Raw genomic sequence first — 19,830 nt, 5'->3', positions numbered from 1 at the left:
TTATCCATAATTTGTTAGGATACACATAGTGGAATGCCTTTTCATAGTCAATAAAACACAGGTAAATATCTTTCTGGTATTCTCTGCTTGCAGCCAAGACCCATCTGATATCAGCAATGATATCCCTTGCTCCACATCCTCTTCTGAATCTGGCTTGAATTTCTGGCAGTTTCCAGTCAATGTACTGCTGCAGCCGTTTTTGAATGATCTTCAGCAAAATTTTACTTGCATGTGATATTAATGATATTGTTTAATAATTTCTGCATTCTGTTAGACCACCTTTCTTTGAAATTGGCATAAATGTGGATCTCTTCTGGTCGGTTAGCCAGGTAGCTGTCTTCTAAAATTCTTGGCACAGATGTGTGAGCACCTGTAGTGCTCAACTGAGTGCTCAATACCAATTGAGATGTTTCAGTTCCTTGAAACTTCTCAGTTGGTATTCCGTCAATTCCTGGATCCTTGTTTTCTGCCAATGCCTTTAGCACAGCTTGGACTTATTCCTTCAGTACCATTGGTTCTTGATCATGTGTTAGTTCCTGACATGGTTGAACATCAACCAATTCTTTTTGGTATACTGACTGTGTATATTCCTTCCATCGTCTTTTGGTACTTCCTGTGTCTTTCAGTATTTTGCCCATAGAACCCTTGAAAATTACAACTCAAGTCTTGAATTTTTTCTTCAGAACTTTCAGCTTGAGAAATGCTGACAATGTTCTTCCCTTTTGGTTTTCTATCTTCAGATCTTTGCGTATGTCATTATAATACTTGGTGTTCTTGAGCTGCCCTTAGAAATCTTCTGTTCAGCACTTTTACTTCATCATTTCTTTCTTTTGCTTTAACTACTTGATGTTCAAGAGCCAAGTTTCAGAGTCTCTTCTAACATCCATTTTGGCTTTTTCTTTTTTTCCTGTCTTTTTAATGACCTCTTGCTTTCTTCATGTATGATGTCCTTGATGCCATCCCAAAGCTTGTCTGGTCTTCGGTCATCATCTATTCTACATCTCCAGACTGAACATCATATAGTTTGCTTCCTCGTTTTCCAGTGAAGAACGGGAATTCCAGAACACTTAATTGTGCCATGAGGACCCTGTACATAGATCAAGAGACAGTCATTCAAACAGAACAAGGAGATACTGCGTAGTTTAAAGTCAGGAAAGCTGTGTTTCAGGGTTGTATCCTTTCACCATACCTATTCAATGTGTGTGCTGAGCAAATAATCCAAGAAGCTGGAGTATATGAAGAAGGAAGTGACATCAGGATTGGAGGAAGACTCATTAACAACCTGCGTTACGCAGATGACAATGAAGAGGATTTGAAGCAGTTAATGATGAAGGTCAAAGTCCACAGCCTTCATTATTGATTACACCTCAACATAAAGGATGTCATTTTACCTGGATCCATAATCAATACCCATGGAAGCAGCAGTCAAAAAGTCAAAAGATGCATTGCACTAAGCAAATCTGCTGCAAAAGACCTCTTCAAAGCAAAGATGTCACCTTGAAGACTAAGGTGTGCCTGACCCAAACCATGGTGTTTTTAATTGCCTCATATGGATGTGAAAGCTGGACAATGACATAAGGAAGACTGAAGAAGAACTGATGCCTTTGGAAGACTGAAGAAGAACTGATGCCTTTGAATTATGGTGTTAGTGAAGAATATTAAATATACCACGAACTGCCAAAAAAAAAAAAAAAAACAAATCTGTCTTGGAAGAAGTACAGCCAGAATGCTCCTTTGAAGCAAAGATGGAGAGAGTATGTCTCACGTACTTTGGACATGTTATCAGGAGCAGTCAGTTCCTGGAGAAGGACATCATGCTTGGTAAAGTAGTGGGTCATGGAAAAGAGGAAGACCCTCAACAAGATGGACTGACACAGTGGCTGCAACAATGGGCTGAAGCATAGCAACGATTTTGAGGGTGGCGCAGAACCGGGTAGTGTTTTGTTTTGTTGTACATATGATCACTGTGTGTCAGAACTGACCTGACAGCACCTAACAACAACAATAAATTGCAAGAATAAAATAAAAGCCTTAATTTTGAAGATATTCTGCTAAGTAAAAAGAAGCCAGTTGTAAAAGACCACTTACTGTATGATTCCACTTAAATGGAAAGGGGAGATTTTGCTGATTGAAAGCTACATGAACAGCAGTCAGAGCAAGTCTCTCAGCCAGCCTCAGATACAAGGTAGGTTCATAAGGGAGGGTGTGTGCAGCATATGCTAGAGCCTTCGAGAAGCACGGTCATCATTCTCCATACAGACTGTTACTGCCCTGACCCATCCAGGTCACACGGAGAACATGCCAAACATCAGGCAGCAAACAAAAGCGTGTTACAGACCAGCACTTCTCACACTCCTGTGAGCACGCATATAACCTGGAGGTCTTCTTCAAATGCAGATATTCTGTGGGCCTGAGATCTGCATTTCTAACCAGCGCCCAGATAGTGCTGATGCTGCTGGTCCAAGTAGACACTGGGATTAGCCAGGCTGTACACAGCTGCAGGCATCAGGGGAGCTGCAGTGGCAGGGATATACGGGATGGAACTGGGGATGGACAAAATGGCGAGAACCCTAGGGCCAAACAGCCGCACAAGCCAGAAATCTGCGGTTCTGTAGAGGAGGTGTGTGCGGAGGATGGGATGAAGCGAGTCAGGCCTCTGGGTCAGGCTAAGAAATGAGGCTTTATGCGGTGGAAGTAATGAATGATACTGTCCCCTTCTGTCACGTTCAGAGAAGATGAAGCAGAAGAAAATAGACAGAAACGTACCTTCAGCCGAAAACAGACCAGCCCCAGGGTGACTTCGGCACAGATCTCAAAGCAGGGATCCTGGCGGACCAGAGACTCAAACTCGCGAGAGAGCTGGACGTGCTTGAGAGAGAAACAGGGAAATCTGTTTGAGTTTCTCATTGCTAATCATTCAGAAAGTAACCACCTAGGACACCTTATCAGACTGCACATCTCTAATTCATTTAAGTGCTTTCAGCAACTTCCGTCAATCTTTATGTCACCCACTCACAGCTCTCCCCTCAGTCACATGAGAAATAGTCTAGTGTTTTCAGAAGGACAGCAACCATCATTTTCTTCCACGAATGGGACTATTTATATGCCATCAAAGCAATCTCTTACGATTTTAGAAGAAACATTCTAGAATTAAGCATGCTAGAAAAGAGATCATAGCTAACCTGTACTGAGTATTTACTGTGTACTAGCAGCATGCCGAGTACTTCACTGACTGGTACATAATCCACACAATAACCCCAGAAAATAGATGATACCAGGATTATACCCATTGGTAGATAAGGAAACTGAGGACCAGAGAGGTTATGGCTAGGACTTGGCTGAGCTGAGATTCTAACGCAGCTGCTTGACTCCAAAGTGACACACAGTTCAGCGGTTGTTATGCTGCAGTGTTTGCCACTGAAAGATGGGCTTCGTGTCGGTCACCATCACACTCAAGAGCTGTGTTCCTTTCATTGAATACAGCACCCTCCTTGAACTTGCAGATGTTTCGAGAACTCAGAAGCTCATTAAGATAGTATATGATCTGAGGAAAGCAAGCTGTCTGTGGGCTAGGAGCACGTCGTCTCCCTCATCCTAAACATAGGCATCCAGCATGGAATATCTGAGATGGAGTACTGCTGCTGTGAGGGAGAAAGAGTTGTGGCTGAAACCCCTTTTTAAATGAGCAGTTTACAGTTGAATCAGTAGAGGGCGCCAAAGACTTTGGAGCCTGTAGGTGAGTCCCCGAGGCTGGTTTCTGAAAAAGCTACACACCAGCCTAGGAACTGGAGTCAGAATCAGCAGGAGGGCAAAGGGTTTGGGGTTTTTTGTTTTGTTTTCTTGTACTCTCCTACTAAGGCAGGATTGGGCTACACTCTAGGCGCAGCATACTTTTATTTTTAGTTAATATTTTTTTAATACTAATGTAATTTAATGTAAATGTACATGTAACATGTATACATGTCACTATGAGTCAGAATCGACTCGACGGCACTGGGATGGGTATACGTGTAACAAAACATTTGCCATATTAACATTTGTTACATGAACAGTTTAGTGACTTTAATTACGTTCATCTTGTTGGTCAACCATCACCACTGTCCGTTTCCCAATTTTCCCATTACCCTTAGCAGAAGCTCAGTGTCTCCTAAGCGGTGAGTCCCCCTTTCTCCCTCCCTCCTACCCACCCAAGTACCCATCTTTGGTCTCTAAACTCTTGCTTATTCTAGATATTTCATATAATTGGGACCATAAAATGTTCGTCCTTTTGTGTCCCACTTATTTCACTCAGCATGATGTTTTCAAGGTTCTCTGTGCTGTAGTTTGTATGAGGCAATATAACCATACCTAATTGCCCAGAGCTTAAACATGTAGTCATCATGGAGAAATAAGTCACTTGTTTTTTGCCTTCTTCCTCCAAAGAAGCTGAATGCATGCTAATTATAATGTTCTCAAATGGTCAGAGGGGTGTATTTTGCTCATAAATTAACACATACACTTCTTTCCAAGTTCTTTATCCTAGAGAGATTCTCATAGTGCTTTACAGCTTCCTCAAGTTTCCTTACAGCAAACTTTTAAGGTAGAGAAAGAACAGTTTCTGGCATCTGGTAGGCCCTCACCTCCCCTTTCACAGAGGAGGAGCTAGAGGCATTCAGCCCCTGCCCAGAGCTGCACAGCGGGTTAAGCAGCTCTACCAGGACTTAAAATGAAGGCCTTGCTGTGTTACTGTCACTAGAACTGGAACCACAGCTGTGCCCCATTCCTGTGAATCCTGTGGACTTCTATTCATCACGAAGAGGCCACAATTTACAAAGTACATGGGACTGGGAAGGAGGCCTTCCGTGGCTGGCCAAATGTGTACGCCTCGGGCAAGCCCTGGCCCATGGTCAAGCCTTAGCCTCCTAGGAGCGGGGCTGGACTAGACCAGTGGTTCTCAGTCGTTAGCATGCTTCACAGCTGCCTGGGTGGCTTACTAAAGCAGAGATCGCTGGGCCTCACCATCACCAACTGGTGCAGTAGGTCTGGGTGGGGCCTGATGATTGGCATTTCTTACTAGCTCCTAGGTGATGCTGATGCTGCTGGTTCTGGACCACTCTTTGAGAATTACTGGACTAGATGATACCTAAAACCCCACACGTGCCTCCAGCCCCACTCTGCAGTTCTTCTAGTCTGGTATTTTTCTTGAGAAGAAAAAAATTAATATGTTCCCACTGTTGCCATTGTTGAATGTACCTCACCGTTGGCTACATGTGGCTGAAGTAAAATCTACATGATGTATTTACTTTGCAAGTCTTTCTGGAACTGATAACTTGTTGTCTTAATGGACGTGCCTTAGAAGATCCAGTCATCAGACCATTTTATAAATATCCTAATTACAATAAGACAAACTATCATCTGATTCCTTTAGAATATTTGACTATTAAGAAATCTTAATTCACTTTTAAAGTCTGCTAGACCTCCAAAACATTCCTCAGATACATAATAAAAACAATGTCACCTTGCGGATGTAGGCCTGAAGTCCTTTGACGCCGTATATCCTAAAAACAAACCACATTTTCAAGGAGCGAAATCTTCGGCCCAGTGGTAGTTGCCAGTGCTGAAATGAAAACACAAATCAGTGTATCAGTGAGAAATTTATTAAAAATTCGTTTCCTTTTTGACTCATTGGTTCACCTATTTCTCCTGGAAGCAGTTAATTCCTTGGAGGTCATTCCCTTAGGTTGCCAGGACTCATGCTGGATGGCAAAGCCCACCGTGGTATAAGCAGGTCCAACACCAACAGAAGCTCCAAAATCAATGAGGACAGAACGGGGACTATTGACCTGAAAGGCACTTATGTTCACTGTATTCACCCGACAGCTGTTTACTGAGTGCATCCTAGGGCCAGGCCCTCTCTTAGACTTGGGGGTACCATAGTGAGCACAAACAGAAGATGGGGTCCTGCCCCCTGGTGTCCCAGCACCGTTTTCTAGAGTAATACTCTTCCTTCCTCTTTTGTTCCCTGGACTCCTCCCTGCAGAAGAGAACTAAGAGACTGGCTCCTCACTGGGTGCAGGGAGATGTGATGACAGTGAAGTAGGACCCCCAGCATGGGACCTCAGAGCATCTGCCACATGGCACTGATGAGCGCCTTACAGTTCACTCAAAGTTTCAATCTTCACCACGTGTCAGGGGCATGCTCCCCCTCAAAAGCAGTGAGTTTTTTAATAATGGAAATCAATAGGGGCCAGGCTACTTGTAGTGCTTAGCCTCTGCCTAGGCACCTGTTGCTTCAAAACAACAGGTGGGCTACAGTGGCGTCACTAGGTTTGGCGTCACCCGGTGCAGTAACTCATGGTGTTACCCCCCTCAATGCTAATTACCACAATATTGTAGCTAAAAGACCAGAAAACTTGACAAAATCTGCGACTATAAAAACGCTGGCAGCAATGCAATCGACAGCGTGTGCTCATAGAGTGTGCAGATGAAACCACTTGATTAGAAATGTCCTTGTAATTGGGTAACAATGACGCTCTGACCAGAGAGCATTAGAAGGTTCAAAAAGTAAATTGACATAGAGTTTTAGCCTTGTAGTTATATTGATACATGTAAGCCGGGCTTATGAAAATTTTGTTGTTGTTATAACTAACTACAGGGATATTTTTATTAAAAAAAATAATAAATTTCTGCTAAAACATCACACAAAAATTTTATAGACAGTCATTTTGGTGTCACCACTCAGACAGGGTCACATGGTGTGGTCTGCACCCCTGCACACCCTTAGTGATGCCACCAGTGGGCTACACAAAAGTTGTCCACATACTGCCTATGACTCATAAGCTGCCAGAGTGTGATTCCTGGAACTTCGTTATCACGAAGTATAACAAGTGGTGTAAGGAGAAGCCAGAACATCAGAAGACCAGCCAAAGAATTGGGACATTTTCCCTTAACATAGAAACAGCCATCAGAGGGGAGATACATGTGTCATATCTGTTTCAGAAAGACAGCTTACAGCAGTGTGGATACTGGGCCATTACTGAGCGTATGATTTTGGGTACTTCTGTCTCCCCCACTGGCCGGGAGTCCAGGAGGTAGATGTGGCACCTTGCTTATTTCTGAGTACCTGGACAGGGCAGGCACACGCTCTCCCCATCTGACAGGGCTGGGGGTGGCTAACAGACAGAGTAGGATGAAGAAGAGTTGGGTTGGAGAATTCAAGAGCACTGAAGAAGGGAAGGATTCCTACTGGCACAGAAAGGGCTTCAGGAGAAAAAAATAAAAGACTGGGAAAGCCAAAGGCAAACTCTGTCAACTGTCAATACCGTAGAAGCTATCTGAGAAGAGCATGTTTCCTGAGCTGCTCGAGGCAGGCATAGCTGAGGTGGCTCTTGTCTTTGGGCAATAAAACATAAACCAACATCGTTGCAGATAGCACAGGAGGCTTTTTAAAGATGGTGCCAGATTTATTAAAAAGGAGTTCAATTCCTAGACAACTTGTTAGTCAATATGAAGTTTTTAGCAGAATCTGTATTATCGGATGTGAGTTTTACATGGAGTCAATTTTTCCTAATGATATCTGAGTTATGAAGGAGCAAAATTTAATGAAGAATACAAGGTATGAAGTTGTCATGTCCTTGGACCGAATTACCCCACTCTAGGTCTTATACACCAGGAAATCATCCTACCGTTTCCTTCAGGAGGTCAGTATCAAGCACGTAGCAACAACCTGTAACTGAGGGCCAAGGAATGGAACCCCTTTCTTATGGAGAAATCTGAGTCTCTGGAGTACGGAGAGACGTTCTTTCCCTTCTTCCTAGGAGCACAGTCAAAGAGTGCTTCCTCCTAACCCAAGACCTCTGATTGGTGGGCTCGGCAAACCTGCCCATTGGATGGTGAAGGCCACCTACCTTTTAGTTAGGACCCAGTTAGAAAGTGTCTTTTTGTGGAATCCTGAACATGACAGTAATGAGAAATTGCAGAATTTCTAACACCCAGCATTACACTCATGCTTTGGATTATAACTGACTTGTTGCTTGATGAGACAAATATTCCACTTACCCTGTAGTCAGTGATAAGTCCTGAAAAAAAAGAAAGAAAAAAAAACTGTTAGATGCAGTTGTTAATTAAATGCTTGTTGCAGTTGTTAGCTGCCCTTGACTCTTGTCAGTCCCATGCACAACAGAACAAAATGCTGCCCAGTCCTGTACCACCCTATGACCAGTTACAGATCAGACCATTTTGATCCATAGGGTTTTCACTGGCTGATTTCAGACGTAGATCGCCAGGCCTTTCTTCCTAGTCCATCTTAGTCTAGAAGCTTTGCTGAAACCGGTTCAGCATCATAGCCACACGCAAGCCTCCGCTGACAGATGGGTGGTGGCTGCACATGGGGTGCACTGGCCAGGAATCAAAGCTGGGTCTCCCACACGGAAGGTGAGGATTCTACGACCGAACCACCACTGCCTTCAATTAAATGCTGAATACCTCTCTTCTTCGAAGTAAATTTCTTATATATGTTGTCTCTAAGCCATGTGCAAATTTCCCAGAGGACTGAGCTTGGATTTTCTTTTCTGTCACTCTATTTTGTGGCACTTCTCAAAGACACAGATTTAAGGGAAGAGCCCTGAGAGAGGATGCCCAAAACACAAATTGGAAATGCTAAATTATTAATGGATTCCCATTAATCTTGCCATCTGCAGTTACATAAGAATGAAAATCTGAAATTTCTTCTAGTGCCCAGTAGCAAGTGAGCATTCAGATCATGCCAACCATTCATCATTCATCCCTTCATGCATGAGACTATGAATTTTTGATATAAAAAATGATTAAAACAGAGAAAAAGAATCAAACTCTTGGCGGAAGTTTCATCTCTGCGTTCTCAGATCTCGTTCCAGTATCGGCACAGAGCAGATACTCAGTGGTCATCTGTTAAATCGCTTTCATTATCCAGGATTCGGTGCGTCACATTGCTTATGAAAAATGGCTGGTTTGCATTTTAGTAGCCCCTCATGCCTAAAGCAGTAAATCTCAAGATAGTATGAGGGAAAAGTACCCTGGGCCAGGAGTCTGATAGGCGGGAGTTTCTAGCTGAGTTGTTTTGAGCAGGGGTAAGGTGAGAATGACGAAGGTGGGCTGCAGGCCTGCTGTATTGATTGGTACAGAAGGCAGTCACGTGTTTTGAAAATCTGACCCTCTACTGAAGGCCACAAAAGGAATGCTGTGACTCGTAAACAACCCCCACCTTCCGGGTAATGGTAGCTGCAGTGTGGCCATAAGCAGGCCCTCACTGTGTCCAGCTGTGGCAAGCTGTCCATCTAATGTAATTCACTGTTCGCCCTTACGGACTGCTGTTGATTCACTGCATGGGCAGATCTATGTTATATTTACAAGAAAACAGCTTGTCATGATACCCTGACTGCCATCTGCTGCCAGGAGAGACCAGGCATTTTCTCAATTGCTACTGTCAGGGCCACATTAAGGCATGTGAGGGCCCTTGTTGTTAGTTGGTTAGGTGCCCTTGGTTCCAACTCAGAGCAACCCCACGTACAACAAAGCAAACACTGTCCAGTCCTGCGCCATCCTCACAATCATTGCTATTTTTCAGACCGTTGTTGCAGCCATTGTGTCAATCCATCCCACTGAGGGTCTTTCTCTTTTTCGCTGACCCTCTACTTTATCAAGCATGATGTCCTTCTCTAGGGTCTCTTCTCTCCTAATAACACATCCACCAAAGTACGTGAGACCAAGTCTCGCCATCCTTGCTTCTAAGGAGCATCCCTGCTGTACTTCTTTCAAGACAGATTTGTTTGTTCTTTTGGCAGTCCGTGATATATTGAATATTCTTCACCAACACCATAACTTAAAGGTCTCAATTCTACTTCACTCTTCCATATTCATTGTTCAGCTTTCACATGTATATGATCCATGACTCGGGTCAGAAACGCCTTAGTTCTCAAAGTGACATCCTTACCTTTTAATACTTTAAAGAGGCCTTCCAGCTTTTTGCCTAATATAATACATCGTTTGATTTCTTGACTGCTGCCTCCATGGGCATTGATTGTGGATCCAAGTGAAATTGTGAAATCCTTGACAACCTCAGTCATTTCTCCATTTATCATGATTTACTTATTGGTCCAGTTGTGAGGATTTTTGTTTTCTTTATGTTGAGGTGTAACCCATACCGAAGGCTGTATGTAGTCTCTGATCTTCATCAGTAAGTGCTTCAAGTCCTCTTCATTTTCAACAAGCAAGGCTGTCTCATGTTCATATCGCAAGCTGTTAATGAATGTTCTTCCAATCCTGATGCCACATTCTTCTTCTTATAGTCCAGCTTCTTGGATTATTTACTCAGCATACAAACTGAATAAGTATGGTGAAAGGATACAACCCTGACACATACCTTTCCAGACTTTAAACCATTCAGTATCCCCATGTTCTGTTTGAATGACTACCTCTTGGTCTATGTACAGGTTCCTCAGGAGCACAATTAAGTGTTATAGAATTTCCATTCTTTGTAATTTATCTGTAATTTGTTATGGTCCACACAGTTGAATGCCTTTGCATAGTCACTAAAACATCTTTGTGGTATTCTTTGCTTTCAGCCAAGATTCATCTGACATGAGCAATGATATCCCTCGTTCCACGACCTCTTCTGGATCCAGCTGGAAGTTCTGGCAGCTCCTTGTCAATGTACAGCTGCAATTGCTTTTGAATGAGCTCCAGCAAAATTTTACTATTGTGTGATATTAATGTTATTGTTAAATAATTCCTGCATCCTGTTGGATCACCTTTCCTTGGAATGGGCACAAATATGAATCTCTTCCAGTCGGTTGGCCAGGAAGCTGTCTTCCAAATTTCTTAGCGTAGATTAGTGAGTACCTCCAGTGCTGCATCCATTTGTTGAAACATCTCAGCTGATACTCCATCAGTTCCTAGAACCTCGTTTTTCGACATTCCCTTCAGCGCAGCTTGGATTTCTTCCTTCAGTTTCATCGGTTCTTGATCATTCACTACCTTCTGAAATGGTTTGAATGTCAACCAGTTCTTTTTGGTACAGTGACTCTGTGGTGTGTGTGTGTGTGTGTGTGTGTGTATATATATATATATATAAAAGCCAAAAACTAAACCCGTTGCCGTCGAGTCAGTTCTGATTCATAGCGACCCTATAGGACCGAGTAGAGCTATTCCATAGAGTTTCCAAGGAACGACTGGTGGATTCCAACTGCCAACCTTTTGGTTAGTAGCTGAACTCTTAAACTGTGCCACCAGGGCTCTCTGTGTGTGTGTGTGTGTGCACACGTGTGTGTGTATGCAAAACTGACATATCCAGTAAGGTAAGGGCCCTAAGCACTGATAATCTGTGGTGGCCCCTCTTCTGCTTACTCATGCATTCTAATGGGATATGTGGATTATATGTAAACATATATATGTCTCTGTATGTGTGTGTGTCTTAGCTATTCATGATGCAATTTATTTTTAAATGCAACTATAATATTAGCAATTGAATGCGCATGCCACTTTTAGGGGATGAGATGAACTGGGTTATAACGTTCTTAGTGGATGTGGGGCACTAAGAGTTTTACTATATACCACATTTTCTACAAAAGCAACATTCCACATATTCTACAACAAAGAAAATGAGTCAGTGAATTTAGTTGTTTTAACAATCAATGTAAACTTCTGTTGATCTCCCACGAAAAATGGACTTTCACCAATTTTGCTTTTAACGGCTCATACTTTTTGATGCTTATTTCATAATAAATGCTATAATTACAAAAGAACAAATGAAAAGATGCCATAAAAGAAAATTTAATGTTCAGAAAACAAATATTACGACAAATTATTTTATTTTTAGATCGGACCGAAATGAAAAGGAAAATGTAATTGTTATTGTCTACAAAGGTTATAAAATGTATATTTTATTTCTTTGTGGAATTAATTTCCATATTCAGAGCTATGCACATAATTGTAACAACAGCACCACTTCTCGACAAGCAAGTTTGTTTTGCGAATCATAACGATATCAATCAATTTCCTTAAAAGAAAGTCGGTCTGAAGGCAAATGGAAAATAAAACACATTTATATAATTTTTACTATCTAAATATTTAATTTATTTCCTCAAGGAACTGTTCAATTTCCTTACATGGAGATACGTCAAAATTCTGATGAAATATAAATGTGATGTTCTGATAATTGCCTTTTGTTGCTTTTTTGGAAGATGGATTTTGAAACACTCATCATTGCAAAACAGAAATATTTTTCACAACAAATAGTGAATTTTGCATCCTGTTTATGTACCTAATACTGTTTGTTTATCAGTTTACATAGAGTAATACCAAGCACTGGGTCTCTTGCAACAGGCAATAAAATATGAAACTCACTTGATTCATAAATTAGAACTTTCTGTGTTAGATAAATAGTAATGTTTCCAGTATTTTTGGACCTTTGTTATGTTTGTATTATATTAAATTATTACTCATGTTAGTATTATATTAAATGTATGCTAGATTGCATCTGTGTGTATGCCAAATATATTTTGAAGTTAAAGCTATAAATATTATTGTTTACGAAACTTAAGACATAATTCTGTACATAAATGCCATACAGTTAAAAAGTAACTGGATCGAATTCATTGCAATGGTTGACTTATTCAAGTTCCCTCGCTTTGGCACGTCATCTGAGGCTGGAGTTCCCATTGGTTGTTTAACAGGACCTGAGTGTTTGTATTATCACAAAGACGGTTCTCTCAAAATGAATCAGAGACCTGTTATCTATTGACATAATCTGTCCTTGCCCAGTAACTGCTCATGTTGGATCCAGTTGCATATTGGATGAATGTAGCAAGAGTTAAGCTTGACAGTCCACCCCCACTTCTTGTTTATTAGAAAGAAACAGTATACTCCCAGGAGACCTGGCAAGATAAGGAATTTCAGTTACACAGTAGGGGACCATAGGAAACAGATGTCGATGAAAGTGTTGAAATGGTAGGGGCCTCATAGCTTAATCAACCTTGCGCATGGGTATCCTCATGACCCTTCACGAACTTTATTTCCAGTCGGCACGTTCCCACGCACTGGAGTTGGTATCAGTTTCATTTAGTGCCCTGCCAGTTCCCTTCCACTTCGTGCTTGCTTTTCCTTGTGTCCTGTCTGCTTGGCATCTATGGGTCTTTGTGTTAGACAACTGGTACCCTTGTTTTGTTGATGCCCTAGCCACATGCTTACCTTACTTCCTGGGTAATCTGTGCCTGGCTGTTGTTGGTGTTGTTAGTTGCTATCCAGTCAGCTCCAACTCACACGGACCCCATGTAAAACAGGACAAAATATTGCCTGGTCCTGTGTCATCTTAACAATTGTTGGTCTGACTGAGTCCATTGTTGCAGCCACTGTGTATTTAGAGTGCCTTCCAGCATTATAGTAGGCAATATTCAGCTGTGATCTATAGGGTCTCCATTGGCTAATTTTCAGAAATAGATCACCAGGCCTTTCTTTCTAGTCTATCTTAGTCTGGAAGCTCTGCTAAAACCTGTCCCCATGGGGGACCCTGCTGGTACTTGAAATACCAGTGGCATAGCTTCCAGCATCACAGCAACATGCAAGCCACCACAGTACAACAAACTGACAGACAGGTGGTAGATCGTCTCTATTTGAATCATAAAATGTCAGAGATGGGAGAAAAATGCTGGTCCATCAGACCCAACCCTCTTATTTCACGAATGACTCTGAAAAGGAAGGGCAAAGTTACATAGCAGATCTCAGCTCCTAGGCCAATGCTCCTTCATCCACACCATGCGGCCCCACCTGAGGATCAGTGTTGTTAAATAAATACAACATACGTAGCAGAGTCGTCAGCAGCAATTCAACAGTAATTCATTAGTAACAATAGAAATAAAATAACAGTGCCCCCAAAATGACATGTAATAGGTGCTCAATAAAAACTGGCCAAATAATCACATGCCTGTCATGAGAGAAAATGAATGAATGACCCTCCTTTTTAGTTTATATAGCTGCACCATCTAACATGGTAGCCATTAGCCACCTGTGGCTATTTAAATATAATTAAAATGAAGTAAAGACCTAGTTCTTCAGTCACACTAGCCACATTTCAAGTGTTCACTAGCCACATACTATATGGAACATCTCCTTCACTGCAGAAAATTCCATCAGGCAGTGCAGTTAGTAGTTTCAGGTAGCCAAGCAACATTGTTAGCCAAAGATGGAGTTTGCTTCTCAGTGAATCTGCTTTCTTAACGACTGGTTAAAGAATTTGGTTCAACTTAGGAGCATCCTTGTACAATTAATTGTTCACTGTTAACATAAAGAATGAGAAACCCCTCTTAGCCAACAGTTTCCTGTGGCAATGGCTTTACTTGCATTTTCTGGCCAAGGCCCATGGGAAAGGGCCAGAGCCAAGAGAAAGTAGCTATGTTATGTTTCATAGAGTTTTATTGCAGCAGAGAAGAGTATTTTATGACAAGGCACTGGACAAATGTCTTTTGGGTCTTCCCTACTAGGGAACACTCTGCTCCTCAGTCCTTAATGTCACCGTGTCACTGGGAAGCCCAAAACCAAATCCAAGGCTTTCCTCTAGCAAATGTGCGTTCTCTGCTGTGGCCTTGGGAGCAGCCCATGGTCACCACGTGGTAGGACTCATCACAGCTATTGCTGGACAGTTGTCTGCTGGTGCATTTCCCCACTGGACCTCAGGGTGGGCACTGTGCCTCCTTCACTGTCCCATCACCAGTCCCAGGCTAACTGAATGAATGCAGTGTGCATTTTGTATACCAACCCTACCTGTGGCTCCATCTTCACTCCCACCCCTGCCCAACCTTCTTTGTTTACTTTTTTTTTTTTCCTTTGGAGGCATTGGCGTAAGCTGATGCAAATCTTTTTTCAGAAAAGCATCAGGACAGTCATTATTCTAAAGATGTTTCTTTACATGTACGAGGTGCCCGTGCACCTCTTGGTCCTGTGCACACCGTTCCTGGCTCCTGCCCCTGCCCTGAGCACCAGGTTCTACGTGCTCGGGGAAAGGGCACCTCCCACACAGGGAGCCCATGGCACCATGACGAACCCACCCCACGGGGAAAGAATGCTGAGCATTGCCTCTGTTCCCACCCAACCACCAGTGGGAGTAAAAGCTCTACTCCTGCCGCCTAGACACTTCAGGTGCAGCGCTGAGGAAACCGGAACCAGAACCGGAAACAGCCTGTAAAAAGCAAGCGCAAGAGCTTACCCGAATCCTGGTGGCTGTGCTTCAGGTAAACGGGGTCCAGTTTAAAGGCTCCTGTTAAGTTGTTTCTGTTTTTCACCCTGGTTTAGAGAACAAATAACAGGACTTAACAACAGAATGTCTTACATTAAATGCTGCTCTTCCTATGCCCATGAGTCCTGCTCCTTCTTTTTCACCTGGTGAATGGACGTCCTTCTCTCAAGGCTCCCCTCAGACACCCTGCAGTCACGCCCTCTGCTGTGCTCCCACAACACCCTGGCCTCACCTCTACCCAATGTCTGTGGCATCAGTGCCCACTCACCGAGACCCCATGAGTGTCAGAGTAGAACTGTGCTCCATGGGATTTTCAGTGGCTCATTTTTGGAAGTAGATCTCTGAGCCTTTCTTTTGAGGTGGCTCGGGGTGCACTTAACCATTTGCACCACCCAGGGACTTCTGGCCTCCCCTCTAACACAGCACTAATCTCCTAGCTCACAGCACCTGGCATAAGGATAGTGTTGTTCCTTTCCGTACTCTCAGGGCCTGGCATGGTTGGTGCCTGCCCCGGACGGGTCTGTAAGTGTATGCTGACTAAATAAACACATGGGTTAGCAAATGAGAAGACGGAGACAGCTGTGGTGGCATGTGCTATGGGCCCAGTGCCACAGACCTGTCTTCAGCACTCCATCCTTTCATACCTATTTGTCCCATGGACATTCAAATTGATAGTCTGGATAACTCGGCCAAAACCCTTGTTTGGACTGGGATTGGAGGGACCTAAGCTTTCCGATAATTGCTTCTCTGCTTCATTTAGCAGTGTGGACACCATTTCAAAGCAATTTTGTGGTAAATAAAATATCCTAGGGGCAAACTAGAGAAGAAAGCTCTGACAGGAGCTTAGGCTTGAAAACAAAAATAATGTGAAAGATAAAACCCAGTAAGCATGAAATAAGGATGCCAGGATGGGAACTACCAATGAGGAGACAGGAAAGAGAAGAAGACTAGATTTATATATGACATATAATTGATGTTTCGTTTCTTGAAAAGGTTAAAACCATAACTATGTCAGTAAGCAGTAATAAACTTTCTAGTGTGTATTCGCTGTTTGACCTATGGAAGAAAAATCAAATTGCACTTAATGTTATGTGTGTATATATAGAAATTTTATTGCATCTTAGAAGAACATTCAACAAAGAGCCATTGGAGAAATTTCCTTTCCCTCTTTCTATGTCAGGGAGAGCTGTGTTCCTTAGTCCTAAAAGTATGTGTGTGTGTGTATACATACATACATATGTGTATATATATGTATACAGCGTATGTGTGGTCGACTGCTAGTTGAAAGACTGATGGTTCCAACCAACCCTGAGGTGCCTCAGAAGACAGATCTGGTGATCTGTTTCTAATTGCAGCCTTAAAAACCCTATGGAACAGTTCTACACTGCACACATGGGGTTTCCATGAGTTGGAATCTGCCCAATGGCAACTAACAACAACAACAAATTATATATATATGACAGATAAACCCATACAAAACCATATGTATACATATAGAGAGAGTGTGTCCCCGAGAGGTACAAACGGTTAACGCGCTCGGCTGCTAACTGAAAGGTGGGAGGTTCAAGTCCACCCAGAGTTGTCCTGGAAGAGAGGCCTGGCAATCTACTTCTAAAATCAGTCATTGAAACTCATATCAGTTTTCATTAAATAAAAGCGTTTCTAGAATGACAATCAGTTGCTACCTAAATTCATTAAAGATAGGAAGATAAACATGCTTATACCTTACAATAAGAAATCTAAGTAAAATCTGAACTATTTCCTGAGAGTGAGAGAAATATAAAAATAATAAAAATGAGTGGGGAAGAGGATTCAGGAATAGCTTTCCTGAGCAAGTTTTTACCAAATTCTTTAATATCTGGGATGCATTCGTTTACTCTTGCCCAACGATTGGAGAAAATGACAACATAAGTCTGCCATCAAGATTAGTAATTATATAATAATTAGCGGATGAGTAGTCAGTTGATTTTTATTCTAAAGTCATATTACATCTTGCATTATTTTTACCTAATAGAAAATGTTGTCACTTCTGAAGAAATGAGGTGTAAATAAGTTTTCCAAGGTAGCTGAAGCCAGTCTTTTTAAGTTTATAATAACTGTTATAAAAATTTCCAAAAATACAAAAAAGAAAGAAAGAAAGAAAATTCCTATAGAGTATGGTTTTACTCTGACATACATGGGGTCACTACAAGTTGGAGTCGACTCGATAGCAACAGTTTTACAGAGAGAGAGAGAGAGTGAGACAGAGATCATGTGGAAAGAGAGGAGGACAAAGAGGGGGAAGACAAAAAAAAAAAAACTCATTGCTGTCTGGTCAATTCCGACTCATAGCTACCCTATAGTACAGACCAGTACTGCCCCAGTGGGCTTCCAAGGAGCAGCTGATGGATTGGAACTGCAGGCCTTTTGGTTAGCAGCCAAGCTGTTAACCACTGCACCACCTCTGTCAACACAACTCTGCCCTTTGCAAGTGGAGATCACACGTACCTTCCCACTGACTGTCAGTAATGGCCTTTGAGCTGCCTTTTTTTTTTTTTAATTAAAAAACGTTATGCAGTGTTAACGCTATACAAAATCATATAAAGACACACAAAATGGTATAAAATCCATCATCCACTCTTGAAATAAAACTGCCACATGGTTAAATCTTCTTGTGTGTCCCCCTCACCTCACCCCCTCCTTAACCCCTAGAGGAGGCCCCTAGGCTGGATATGTGTTTATCACTCCTATGTAGTTCTACAAAATTTTCTATAAAAATCACTAAGCAATCTATAGTATTGTGTTGCATATTTTAAACAACAAAAAAGGGCACCAAACTCTGTGTGTTTTTGTAAAACTTATTTTTTTTTTCCTTAAAAATATCCTTGGGAATTTCACACCCATTGCTATCTGTAGCTCTAGTTCGTTCATCTTCACCACCTCACTGAATTGTTTTGAATGAGCGTATCACAATTCCTTCTTCCTCCTGTGGTTTCCAATCTCATGTTAAGACAAACTATGATGGTTTGAACACTTGTGCGCATTTCCTGGTGCACGTGAGCCCTGGAACCTCCGGGATAGGCGTCTCGTTATGGATGGGATGTAACATACAAGAACCACAACTTTATGTGACAGATAGAGCCAAATCAGTCTCCAAAATTGCTGTGCCAATTAATATCAAAATTTTTTTTAGTATCAAGAGGCTTTGGTTTTGACAATCTTTAGTGTTCCACTGTGATTTTAATTTGCATTCCTGATCCCTTAATAAAAGTTGAGTAGCTTTGCATTTACTGAGGCCATTCCTGATTCCTGTTTGGTGAGAAAAAAAATTTTTTTTTTAATTATACTTTAGATGAAGGTTTACAGAACCAATTAGCTTCTCATTAAACAGTACACATATTGTTTTGTGACATTGGTTACCAACCCCGTGACATATCAACTCCCTCGCTTCTCGACCTTGGGTTCCCTATGGTGAGAAAATTTTTATTCATTTTTCTATTAGGTTGTTTCTCTCTGACATACTGGATTGTAAAAATTCTGTAGATATTACAAATATGAATTTATATACATATGGGGCTGTTTCTGGGCTTTCTCTTCCGACCTCCTGCTCTTCTTATCTATGCCTGTGCTGGTCCCACCCTGGCTTTAACATTGGTGATTTATGGCAATATTGATTTTTGATAGGGCAAGTCTTTCAAAATTTTCTTCTTCAAAATTCTCTTGGGCTACTTGTAATCCTGTGCTTATCTACATAAATACTAGACTCAGTAGTATCAAGTTCCATAAAAATATTCAGTCAGGATACTTATCAGAATTGCATTATGGTCTGATATCCACTCATTTTGTCTATATCATTCCATTTAAGTAGGACTTCTTTAATAGCTTCCAAAAAATTGTATAATTTTCTCCATAAAAATCTAAATGTTTTGAGATATTAATTCTTAATAACCTGATATCTTTTCTTGCTATTATAATGAGTATCTTTTTAAAAAAAAATTAGATGTGCAGTTTATTGTAGCAGATGTAAGAGAATGCAACTTTAAAAATTGTTAGTGTATCCAGAACTCTTGCAATCTTCCCTTATTAATCTTCATGCTTTGGTTGAAGACTCTTTTTCCTTTTTTTATTGCAAACAGTCACACCCTCTGAGAAGAATGAGAATTTTATATCTTCCATTCTAATCCTTCTACTTTTACTACTTTGTCTTCTCTTACTATGCAAGCTTGGAAATTACGATGTTAAATAGAAGTGGTGATTCTGGGAATCCTTATTTTGTTCCTAATTATAAAGGAAATGCTTCTAATATTTCACCATTAAGAATAAGTTTGCTGTAGGTTTTTGGTAGATATCTTTTATCAGGTTAAAAAAGTTCTTTTTTGTTCCTATTTTACTAAGATTTTTGTCATGGATAGGTGTTTAATTTTATCTACCTCTTTAATTTTTTCATCTAATGTTATTTTTTTCCTCCTTTACAGTTAACATAGTAAATGATATTTTTAAATCTTCTAATATTAAACCAACCTGGCATATCTGGAATAAGCACAATTTGTTCATGGAATGCTATCCTTTTTTTGTTTGTTTGTTTAACATCATTGAATTTTATTTGC

The 19,830-nt window shown here is 41.4% G+C and overlaps 1 protein-coding gene across 1 annotated transcript in view; it reads right to left on the bottom strand.

Annotated features, from left to right (window-relative positions):
* The window catches only part of DDC (dopa decarboxylase), a 130,682-nt gene that overhangs the window by 4,954 nt on the left and 105,898 nt on the right, over positions 1-19,830 (bottom strand). Inside the window, exons 10-13 of the mRNA XM_049894125.1 lie at positions 15,215-15,291; positions 8,038-8,057; positions 5,498-5,596; positions 2,767-2,868 (exon numbers count right to left, since the gene is read on the bottom strand). Coding sequence (XP_049750082.1) covers positions 2,767-2,868; positions 5,498-5,596; positions 8,038-8,057; positions 15,215-15,291 — 298 coding nt within the window. The remainder of the gene's footprint in view (positions 1-2,766; positions 2,869-5,497; positions 5,597-8,037; positions 8,058-15,214; positions 15,292-19,830) is intronic.

The sequence above is a fragment of the Elephas maximus genome, chromosome 8 (genome assembly GCF_024166365.1).
Source record: "Elephas maximus indicus isolate mEleMax1 chromosome 8, mEleMax1 primary haplotype, whole genome shotgun sequence".
Lineage (NCBI taxonomy): Eukaryota > Metazoa > Chordata > Mammalia > Proboscidea > Elephantidae > Elephas > Elephas maximus.
This window is presented reverse-complemented; position numbering and strand designations above follow the sequence as displayed.